General features: G+C 40.2%; 2 protein-coding genes across 5 annotated transcripts; both read right to left on the bottom strand.

The window, feature by feature from the left end:
* Window positions 1-406: 406 nt before the first annotated feature.
* On the bottom strand, window positions 407-5,697 carry gra (granulito). The gene is made up of 6 exons (XM_079757150.1): window positions 5,661-5,697; window positions 4,767-4,849; window positions 4,029-4,084; window positions 3,867-3,924; window positions 3,291-3,397; window positions 407-554 (listed from the first exon to the last, which is right to left on the bottom strand). The coding sequence occupies exons 2-6, from the start codon at window positions 4,846-4,848 to the stop codon at window positions 477-479; spliced, it is 381 nt and encodes a 126-aa protein (XP_079613276.1). The 5' UTR covers window position 4,849; window positions 5,661-5,697; the 3' UTR covers window positions 407-476.
* An 898-nt stretch (window positions 5,698-6,595) lies between these two features.
* Window positions 6,596-11,185, bottom strand: rbm12bb (RNA binding motif protein 12Bb). 4 transcript variants are annotated; one of them, XM_079729831.1, is made up of 3 exons: window positions 11,064-11,168; window positions 10,580-10,645; window positions 6,596-10,056 (listed from the first exon to the last, which is right to left on the bottom strand). In XM_079729831.1, the coding sequence occupies exon 3, from the start codon at window positions 9,020-9,022 to the stop codon at window positions 7,022-7,024; it is 2,001 nt and encodes a 666-aa protein (XP_079585957.1). In that variant the 5' UTR covers window positions 9,023-10,056; window positions 10,580-10,645; window positions 11,064-11,168; the 3' UTR covers window positions 6,596-7,021. The 4 variants fall into 4 exon arrangements, with proteins under 4 accessions (XP_079585957.1, XP_079585959.1, XP_079585958.1 ...); XM_079729833.1 differs by having other exon boundaries at window positions 6,596-8,963; XM_079729832.1 differs by lacking the exon at window positions 10,580-10,645 and having other exon boundaries at window positions 6,596-8,963; window positions 11,064-11,185.
* Between the last annotated feature and the right edge of the window lie 510 nt (window positions 11,186-11,695).

Here is an 11,695-nt window from a genome sequence, read left to right as displayed (position 1 = left end):
TGATGTAAAACAACCAAACCAATGCTAGAACTGGATCTGGCCCTTTTATTTAAAGAACACGTTCAAATAACACGATGTGTCCTACTGGACTGAAAGGCAGTCCACTGTGATTAGTGACAGATTTAGCGAGAAGATACCAGACTATTATGAATACATATTTTCGTCATGGACATCGTTTGTTATTGTTGTTCGCGACAAAGTATACATGTATGCATATTACCTTTGCTCGTACCAAACTAAACTAAGCAATAAAATGAAAATACAAACCTGTAACTAATTTCAAAGAGTATAATCATATTCTCAACAAAGTAGGCCAAAAGAGATTTAAACAATATACAATTTCAATTATGTAACATAAATCAATTCAGCAGCAAATGTGTCAGAAAAGGCCATACAAAAAAATGGAGATTTTTAAGTATTTTAATAAAATATCAAAAAAAGAAGAAAAAAAAAGTATTTTAGTATATTAAAGTATATTATTGTAGATTTTTCTTTTCATCCGAGGTCCAAAGTGATTCCTTTCTAGTTTCCTGAAGCATGAGATGATGTTCTCTCTGTAACACACATACACGCACAATCAATAAGCACATCCTATACAGTATATTCTACAAAATAAAAAAGACCTTTGTTTAAAATGATCTCACTAGAGTTGTATGTAGCAGTGTGGTTCCGGAAGGAAAAATGCCATTCATTTTCTCTAGATTTTGTTTAAATGTCATTATGTCGTAACCTTCCAACGTATACTTAGCACCCCGTTATATTGTGAAACGATGGTATATGCTCCTGTAGAAGCTACAAGTTAAAGATGTTAACTTCTAGTTTTGAGAAAAACCTGTGCAACACGACGTCTTTGATTTAGCCCGGCGTTACCATGAAAGGTTTACTGTATCCGCGAAAGTCCAGTCATCGCTAAGTACTGAAATAGATCGCTTACCACAGCAACCATGATTTTCCTTAGACTAATGGAAAGTTAAGAGTTAGAGCTGTAGAGGAAAGGAGCTGTACATGTTGACAAATATGTTGATATAGAATATATGACATAAAATATATATATGATATAGCACTAGCAGTGCTATTTAGTAATTGTAGTAGCATAAAAGCAAGGAATACATAATGTTAAATGAATACGTGACTCGAATACGAGACTGAATTCACATCCGTATTAAAAAGGAGCAACGTTATTACGCGGTGATTGCAGTCAGGAGGGGGCTCGTACAATGTCGACGACAACGCTATACACTATATGAAACACTTTACATATAAACACACACCCACAGAATATATGACACATTGTATTAACAATATAAACAGTATAATAATGACAAAGGTTATAAGATGCAAGAAACCCGCTAAACTACTGGGTTGTAACCATTGCGAAAATGTTCTCAATGGTTTATGGGATAAGTATTTCCTTCACTTGTTCACAAAAAATAATGTAGTCTTGTATCTCTGCCTTTTCTTCAGTTTTTCAACAAAAAAAAAACTTGTTTTATGGTCACGAATACCCTGATAGATGATTGGCTTGGTTCCAGGCTTAGAACTCTTAATATGACGATTTTAGAAAAAGTCAATGGAGAAAATGAATGGGAAATTTACCCCCGGATCCAGAGCTGTTAAAAAAGGGGGCGGTCACTGTTGCGCTCTATTGACACAGCCAATACCCCTCCAACTAACGACAGGCGAGCTACACTAGTTCCTGTTTTCTTTTTATTCTGGAAGTCTCCTCTCTACCAACAAATGATTGATACCCCTCAGTCCCATTATTAGCTAGCTGAGGTTTGCCTTTAAATCTTTGACGTCAAATGATACAAATTACTTGTATTGTAAGTGGAAAGGCATGCAAGAAAAGATTAAGCAGAGGACAAAATACAACCTATGCTAATATCAACTTTTGAGGCTCATTGACACTAGGAGACAGTTGGTAACAATTCAGAGGTTTTTTTTGGTATCCTTGAGGGAGATGCCTGATCAATATATACAAATATTTGGCTTTACCCATGTTCATTGGCAGATCAAGTCTGATTAACAGTTAATGAATCTCTTTTTTTATGTTACGTTTTATTCTAAGGCTAATAAAAATATGTAAAACGTACAGGCTATCGTCCATGAAAACTCAGGATGCACACAATGATCATGCATCCTGACAACCTCGTACGAGTTTGCAACGCACAGCGTTACATGCCAAAAATAGATTTTCTGTTTATAAAGGCGTCTGACTTGTTGATTATTTATGAAAATAGACATTTTGAAATTAAAGCTACATTTTGAATAGTTTGTTTATAATATTGTTTAATAACTGTTTATGCTGAGACTGCTTTACTTCTTGCAACCAGTCTGTGTGTGGGCTTTGCGCACTGTCAAGGGAAAGAGTAGGGGGTTGAAAAAAGTATTTCGACCACTTATTAAGTTCACTCGTTGCTTATAATGGTTTACTCATTTCCCAGTATAATTTCCTTAATTTAGAAGACAGTCTTGTTCATTTTTGAATTGTAAAATAAATACAATAATTTTTGCGAGTTTTTGAAATTATTGGAAGCGAGTCGAGCTGACCTCGCCTGCTGTACTGTATATGTACTGTACTGTATATTGGTGGAACACAACAGCGCAACAGGGATTTTTAAAGGTTACTGTACAGTGGCGGCGACTAGCATCAGGAGCTGAAACATCACTACGGTAGAGCTAAGAAGGTTCTACGAGCGCTTCAGACCAACCTTACCAACTAACGACGTACGAAAGAGATTCGTAGCAGAGAACGTTTCGTGAAACACGTGAGTTGTTAAAGTAGAGCTTTAAGTAGGTTACGAATGACGTAGCGTTAAGAAGGTTTCAAGGAACCGGGCCGTGGCCTCTAGACATAACGCAAACAATAAAAATAATTAAGGCTTGCACTGGAACTTCTTGTGATTTGCGTATAAGGCATAATGTGTACACGATTTTAGATTTCAGGGATTTTCTGACGCTTTTATCCAAAGCGACTCACAACAATTTATTCACACATTCACACACCAACGGCGGAGTCAATCACGCAGGGGTACAGCCAGCTCGTCCGGATTAAGGTGTTAGGGTGAGGATCTTGCTCAGAGACAGTTCGACAGCTAGTAGGAGCCGGGGATCGAACAAGCAACCTTCCAGTTACCAGTCAACCCGCTCTACCTCCTGAGCCTCCTGAGCTAGTTGTTTACAGTAGTAATTTACTAGTATTTAAAGTAGCTCTGACAGCACCTGTAAAACCACTACATAATACCGTACTACGAATAGGGTTGGTCCAAGACAACGGTTTTGGTACATACTGCCTTTTCCAAAACTATGGGGTGCTCTGGTAAATATTCAGGCTTTTTCTTGGCCACAGGTGAGGATGCCAGCTCACATAGGACCTCTCTCGTGTAGGATATTCTCCCTAAGACAAAATGAGAGAACATGTGTAATAAACATTACATCATACAGTGCCAAGTAAACAGCAATATGTGAATCATACATTTGTATGTGATCTTTTAGTTTTTTTTAATGTAAATAAGAAACTCCAATATGAAGTCAATCACGTCTTCACCAACCAATCATGAAGTGTTTAATGTCTTTATGGACCGAAAATGGCAGACAATATCAGATAATAATGAAAATCTGATTACAGTTTCTAAATAATTACCCTTTTAACTTTCTATTTCCAATACATGAGCCTCATGGCTGTTTATATGTCAAGTTATTTTGGGACAGGGCAACATGTTCAGTCAGGCTAATATTAGTAGCAGGCAGCGATATATCGCACGGTTTTTACACACACAAGGTAAATTGAGTATTATATGTTTATACATAGTAAAATAAACATTGGAATTAGTAAGCTATTCCATCAAATGTCTGTATTTCCTTACCTTGCTTCGGAGTGTGTAGGCGAATTATATCGTAGAATTGCTCTACAGTAATATTCTTCTTGGACAGCAAAAAGATGCATACACATTAATAAACTGATTGGGAATAATACAGCGATACAGGGCACTGATGGTTTAAACTGGTTTGCCACAAAGAAGCCTTACCTGCTCATGCTCCACCGGTGTGCCCACAGGTGTGTCTGCGGGTCCATCATCAGACCCTAGTGGAGGCAGTTGTAAATAGAACTATAACTATATGGCCAGGCTAAAGCGCTCCATGCTCTCCTTTACCCTGATCCAGGCTAAAGCCAACATGATCTCCTTGACCCTGGTCCAGGCAAAAGCCCTTCATACTGTCATTTACCCTGGTCCAGGCTTAAGCCAACATGGTCTCTTTACCCTGGTCCAGGCTAAAGCCCTCCATGGTCTCCTTTACCCTGGTCCAGGCTAAAGCCCTCCTTGCTCTCCTTTTCCCTGGTCCAGGCTAAAGCCCTCCATGGTCTCCTTTACCCTGGTCCAGGCTAAAGCCCTCCATGGTCTCCTTAACCCTGGTCCAGGCTAAAGCCAACACTCTCTCCTTAACCCTGGTCCAGGCTAAAGCCAACATGCTCTTCTTTAACCTGGTCAAGGCTAAAGCCAACATGGTCTCCTTAACCTGGTCGAGGCTAAAGCCAACATGGTCTCCTTACCCTGGTCCAGGCTAAAGCCAACATGGTCTCCTTACCCTGGTCCAGGCTAAAGCCAACATGGTCTCCTTACCCTGGTCCAGGCTAAAGCCAACATGGTCTCCTTACTCTGGTCCAGGCTAAAGCCAACATGGTCTCTTTACCCTGGTCCAGGCTAAAGCCCAACATGCCCTCCTTTAACCAGGTCCAGGCTAAAGCCCAACATGCCCTCCTTTACCCTGGTCCACGGTGCTGCGCCGCAGGGGTCGAGCCGGCTCCAGGTGCTTCTGCAGTCTCCTTCTCGCTAACGTTACCTCCATCCTGAAGAACACTTGAATTACTTTAAAATAACATCCAACTCTTCGCAGCTGCACAGGAATACATCGACATACTTAATAACTTTGTCTCCACCTTTAACTCTTTGATGTCAAATGATACAAATTAATTGTATTGTAAGTGGAAAAGGTATGTAACAAAACATTTAGCAGAGGACAAAATGTAACCTATGGTAAACATCCCCTTTAGTGGCTCATTGACACTCGGGAGACGGTTGGTAACTAAACAGTTCAGAGGTGAAATCTTTGGTTTCAGCCTCAAGTTCTGGGTTAGTTCCCACCGGCTGGCCTTGAGGGAGATGCCTACAGCTGAGAACAAACTGGTCAATGACGTTATGTCTTTTTTTATTCAATATAGTAGGCATGCACCGGTTGACCAGCCATAAATCGGATGGACATTACGAGGGCCTATGAAGATAAATCACCTGCCTAGCATCACACGCATAGACCGCTACCAAGCAGTTCATGAGTTGGGCCGACATCTGCCATCAGTCCACCGCTCAGTTAATTCACCAGTAAAGTCAAATTTTCAGTTGATTAATTTCGGTTTTAAGTATTTAAACCAGTAAACCGACAATAACCATGACATTGTGAGTGATAAGTAGGATGTGCTGATGATAGCACGCCTCGGTCGGTGAGCTAGGACTGACCACTTTTATCAGTTCGACCACCAGACTAATCTTCCTCTCTTAACAGGACACATCTTTATCAACCGAGTTCAATTAAGCATATTATGTTGATAACGATGTTGGTTTGTACAATATATTCAATTAAAATGTCCTTTATAAATCATTCACCCGTCTCTCCTGGGAACATTCACTCCCTCGTTGTTGGTTTTCCAGAGCGGGATGAGTGTGATATCCCTCCGCGGGGGCTTGTCATCAGCTGAGAGTGGGATCTGTCTGATATCCCTCCACGGAGGCCAATCAATCAGCCGGTCGGGTCAAGGTCCACATCTACTGGCTCGCCTTTGTCGATGTTTACAGGTTTTAGATCCCACATTATTACATCCACCTTACTCTGAACACCCTGCATGGTTTAAACAAAAACTATACACGGAATAATTACTTATATATTTAACTTTTCCTGCAGCATTAACGGGATCCTTCTCATGATAGTACAATCTTATTAAAACCCGAGCACTAGTCACTTTAAGTTTACTATAAAGAAAAACAATTGACCAATAAATAAAGGTCATGTTGCATTTTTTCCATGTTAAATAGTTGGATGCAGGTCAATTAATTAATTTGTTAACATGGTAAAATGGAAACCTGAAATACAATGGATCATGAAACCAATTACACCACTACATAGATTAAACGGAATACATGGGTGCTGTTGGCTTAATTCAAACATTGTCAACTAATAAGACAAAGCTAACCGTAGTAACTGAATAAATGGTCCTGGATTAGTTACGCTGTGGACCCTTCACAATACCATTAATAGAAGGCAGGCCTATGAACGATCAGCGCCCATTCTTGTCCAGTGCTCCTTTTTGAGTGACGGGTTTCAATTTGATTCTGTAGTAGTTAAATAACAGTATCAGCTGTGTTTAATTTCTATGAAATAATCTACGGTAACATTTTAAAAGTCTCACCTAGCTATCAATTAAAAAAACATTTCCTTTTTTGAAAAAACTTTACTTCTTTACCTTTGCCTTGTGGGGCATCAAGTCATGACTGTGGAAATGAAAAGTAAACCTTAACCAAGAACTTCTTATACAAAAATGTGCATACACACAATAACTAACAAATCCTAAATGAGTCAAAACCAATTAAATCATTTTGCCTGTCTCCCAAGACCCCTGTTTAATTGTTGACATCGTCTATGTTGAGATGTAAATCTTGCATTAAGGTTTTCCTCCTAAAATAGTTACACAAATTCATTCCCTTTCCAAATATATGTTTCAGATCTTTTCACAACAGATGTCAAACAAAATAATGCTTACGTGAAACATTCAATTAAGTGAAGCAATTGTTGGTAATAACTTTTGTATTCACAATGAAATAAAGTGACGATACATTGACTTTAGGTTAAAGATAAACTGACAATAAAGAATCAATTTGACAAACAATGGCTTAATAAAAAAGAACAAAATATAATTAAAGTTTATAAGCCATTTGTTTCAAATATCATAACCCGAAACCACACCCCATGTTCACACAAAAACCAGTTGTATTTTTCGATTACCAATTGGTCTTCCACTGAGTTCTCGAACTGCCGTTAATGCCTCCTGGCGAGATTCAAACACTACTGTTGCAGAGCCTTTGGGCATGCCATTTTTATTGTACTGCAGTGAGACAGATCCAGGGATGACACGATATCCATAGCAAAAGTCATAGACCTCATCCATCTTGATTTGAGATGGCAAGTTCACAAGCTTTAGGCAAGTGGGACCATCGAAATTCTGTGCAGGGGGAGCCATGTCTGTGTGCGATGATCCATTTCCTCCCCCTTGAGGATAATGCACAAGAGAATCCCTAACGCTGCCACCATGGATTTGAACCTGGAGATTAGCCATTGGCATATCAGCATGGGATGGTTCCCTCATGTTTGGGTAGTCCATGTCACCAGGATAGGGTCCCTCGCTGCTGCTCCGTGCAGAATGCCTTTCTTCACATGGCATTGGCTCTTGAAGCACTGGGGGCTCCACGCCGAACTCCCGCATCTCAGACCGTGCAATGCATTTCAACACCACTTGTGACCCAAGAAACCTCTGCCCATTTAGAGATTGAGCATTCATAGCCTCTCCTTCAAACTGAAAGACAACCAAAGCCTCTCCAATACCCGCACCTTTGTGGTCACGAAGCAAGAGAACACTATCCTCAGTTATATTCAACCCAAAGAAGAAGTCCATGATCTCGACTTTTCGCACATCAAAGGGCATATTCTGAACATAGAGACACACTTTCTCAGAGTCGTATGGATCTCCTTGCCGACTTGGAGGGCTTCCTTTAAATCTTTCCGTCGTCTCGCAAGGTCCATCCTTGGGGTTACGTGACTCCAGAATGGAGAGCATCTTCTCTCTTGATATAGGAGATATATACACATTCCTGTTGAGGAATTCTTCTTTGTGGCGAGTCAAGGCAGCACAGTAGTTGCTTAGGCTTTTAAAGAGCACAAATGCTGATCTTGTTCTCCTACCCCCTCTGTCTAGCAGGTACAGTATCTGGTCATCCTGAAGCCTTGCATGGTGGAAAAGTTCTTTAATGTTTCTTTTATCCGTTGAATAAGACAGATTTTCCAGCAAAACACAAAACTCTTCAGTGCAAGCCGCGTTGGACAGGATGGCACAAGGGGATCGTGATCTCAGGCGACGTGGACGCCTTTCAAGTTCCTGTGGTGACTTTCCTTCTTCAAACTTGCCATTATTGTTGTAACCTCCAACACCACCAAGCTCATGCCATTGTTGTTCAGTTGCCAAATACACTTCCACAAACCTTGACCCAATGTATCCCCTATCTCTCTTTATGCCATCTCTTGCATCCTGTCTTGTTGCAAATTTAACAAGCCCTAGCCCATTATTTTGACCACGCCCATTTTTCATTAAGATTATGCCATCAACCAGCAAACCATCAAAAAACTGTCTCACATCAGATTCAGTCACCGAGAAGGGCATTCCCTTCAGAAACACGTACAAGTCATCATTGGAGGGAGCTGCAGTCCTCCGGTACCTGGTCGGAGAATGACCTGCCCTGCCACCCGAACTCCTGCCTGCATCTGGGTAGTTAGTTCTTCTAGGTCCCACTGGAACATCACCATGGAGTCGTCTGGAAACTTCCTTCAGTGGTCTTTTCTGATCCAGCTCGGCGTTTTTTGTACTTTCTTCCAGAAGGCTCTGCATTTCCGATTTACTGCTCAGCAGCAAGTTAACAGGGGACCCCTTGATACAGCCTCCTGAACGTATCATAGCTCTTCTTGCATCTTCGTCAGAAGCAAAGATGATGAAAGCCTCTTCGTTCTCCCCACCAATAATATGCACCCCACCATCAGGGATTTTGAGGCCAGTGAAGAAATTGCGAATGTCCTCGGAACCTGCTGTGATTCTAAGGCCCTGTAAACGGATGACCACCGCCATGCCGACGCAAAAACAACAGCACCTGCAGACAGAGGGGTACAGAATCACATTATTGCTGACGAAGCTTTGCTTGATTACCATTCATTCCTAGGCAGTCCAATACAACACCACTGAACTTCATTGGAAGGGTGTACTTCAATACACGGAGGTATTGAAGTAGCGACTGCAACAAGCATGAAAGGATTTAAGTGCAGTCAACAACAAATTGATTGGAAAATCCAACAAAAACAAAGCAATCACTCTTGATTGCAGTATGAAAGAAATACGATCAAGTTGCCATTTCCTTTTATCAAAATGGCAAGAGGATTAGTCAAATAAAAAAATGTTGCCATTTTATGAGCCTATTATCTTCTCAGACACCCAATAGTCTGATATGAGATGACTCTTGGTAAATACACTCACCTATGGCCAAGGAAGTGCATTAAACCAATCTACCAAAATAATGTTAGCACAACCAACCAGATGGAACCAACAAGATGCTCAAAATAATTGCCCAACAACCAAAAATGATATTCCATAATGAAGCCTTTAGGACCAACGTTTCCTCATGAGTATTAAAATATTACCTGAAAAACATTTTGACATAAAACTTATGGAAGACCTCTTGTTTTTCATGAAAAGCATTCCAGCCTTAATTGCATTCCAGCTCAAAAATCTTGACATGCTTTTGTTTTAATCAAGACCAATACAGTAGAATCCAACACACTTCACAAGTCAGAATCCACGCACTATGATTAACGAACCATCTTAACCTTTGAGGGTTGGCGAATTTGAAGACAAAGTGTGTTTACAAACCAGTCCATCTTTAGAAACGTTATTCATACCCCAACCAAAATCTGTATTAGAGCAAAGTTATTCCCTACCCAGAATATCAAATCTTGAAGTACAAAATTATCTGAACTGCTACTATCTGATATCAGTTGACCACGGTGTGGCCATGAATGCCAGGCACAACTATTTTGTATTCTAGGTTTCACATTTTGCATTGCTCAGCTCAACCAAATGTGCAATTGTTAGACTTGCAGTAATGCTGACCAAATATTTGGGCTGTACTTGAAAATCCGGATTTCTGCAAATTGCTGGACATAGATTTTGAGTTCTGAAGCACTCTCTTTCTGGTGAAGGTTGGGGGAAAATAAAAAGACCAAACATGTGATGACAGCAATTTGGAAACATATATCAAACTTCCTATTTAACAAGTAGCCACTAGCCTAATTACAACTCCAGTGAGACAATGGATGTCACTGATGACATTAGTACAATCTTTGATTAAACCAAATATCACCACTTTACCACTCACCTCCAATATCATGGTAACTTTTACAGCATGACTTAACGTTTAAACAAGATCCAGAGATTCCACATAGGTATAAGGCCACAGTCAGAGAGAATTTCCTCAGATCATGCAAATACTTTTATAACTAAAAGCTTAACCATGACTAGTATCTACAGTATATTGAACATTCGGTTTCAAAAGAAACGTGTCCAACTAATCCTATACAAACGAATGTACAAGACAACAAGCAGCGATGGCTAAAATATATGAAAACTAGCATATTCCCAATCTAACTTTAATTAATGCAAAACTGCCCCACTTCTAACCAGGCCATCGGTTAACACGAATCATTCACTACTAACAGTGACTAGCAAAACACAGGTGTCCTTCTTAGCTGTGCAGTTGAAGGCAGACATTACAACACGTCGCTGTGGAAAAAAAAAACATGGATTATCCATCATGAGGTGACTAAACGTTAAGCGATTGACATTAAATTAATGAGATTAAAATGAGTTTCTTGCAATTAACAAACAACGCAGGCCTAATCACTAGCAACCGTGTAGTAAGCTACCGCTAGTTTGTTGGAATTACTAGTCATAATAAAACAAATGCTTTATACATCAAGGGCTAACATAAAAGCCTACTTGAAAAAAAGAACGATTTAAGTGCCTTTATTCATGCCATCATCATAACAACGTCGGTGTTTGTCTTTGCTAACGAATGTTATCAAGCTAACCAGGCCTCAAGCGCTAGCTAGGCGGCTACACCCCTCAGCACAGCTATCGACGTTACACTATACAAGCATATTTGACATATCATCAGGTCTAGCTAAATGTCCAAACTTACACAAACGGCTAGCACTGATGAGAAAAGTACTTTCAGCAGAAACCAAACTTGATCTATTAGATAAATTCAGGCCCTTCCCACGCCACGTTCCTGTAGTGAGTGAGTCCTCGAGTGGTCTTGAGCCCCGCCAGTTGGGGGAGCTGTTGGGTGACATTTAGCAGCAACGAAAAACACACTTATGACAATATAACTTTATATAAAGGTTAGGGGAGAAAGAGCAGTGGTGTAGTCTATTTTATTGTAGTGGGTATACTGTGATGATTCCCTCCCAGCCTTGTACACACCTGTCCCGCCGGTACGTGTACGTGTGTGGCGCTTATGAGGTACACTCACTAACGCAGGGGTCTACAACCTGCTGCATGGATTAAAGAGTGCAACGATTATCAACAACCATGGAAAGCTGAATAGGCTTATCAGTTTTAACAAACAGTATGAACAAATAGAACACAAAAATGACAAGTTATCCTTTGTGTATCTATAGTAGCAATAGCACCTGCTAAACAAGGTCAAAATCTACTCAAAATAATTTAATTAACTCTCTACAACCATGGCTCATCGATGCATGAGAAGGAGATGAAAGGAGACTAATGTTTCACTCTTTCAATTGCTCTAATTTTAGCTCTAACTGTTGT

Source organism: Pollachius pollachius, assembly GCF_949987615.1.
Source record: "Pollachius pollachius genome assembly, chromosome: 1".
NCBI classification, from domain to species: domain Eukaryota; kingdom Metazoa; phylum Chordata; class Actinopteri; order Gadiformes; family Gadidae; genus Pollachius; species Pollachius pollachius.
Note: the sequence above shows the minus strand (reverse complement) of the source record. Positions and strands in the feature narration are given on the sequence as shown.

What these genes read in the sequence shown, in the direction of transcription:
- gra (XM_079757150.1), bottom strand. Translation starts at nt 4,848, where the DNA reads ATGGAGGTAACGTTAGCGAGAAGGAGACTGCAGAAGCACCTGGAGCCG. An exon ending in CCTACACACTCCGAAGCAAG is followed by an intron (nt 3,398 to 3,866) that starts GTAAGGAAATAC and finishes ATTTTGTCTTAG; the next exon opens with GGAGAATATCCTACACGAGA. An exon ending in CCATAGTTTTGGAAAAGGCA is followed by an intron (nt 555 to 3,290) that starts GTATGTACCAAA and finishes TGTGTGTTACAG; the next exon opens with AGAGAACATCATCTCATGCT.
- rbm12bb (XM_079729831.1), bottom strand. Translation starts at nt 9,022, where the DNA reads ATGGTAATCAAGCAAAGCTTCGTCAGCAATAATGTGATTCTGTACCCC.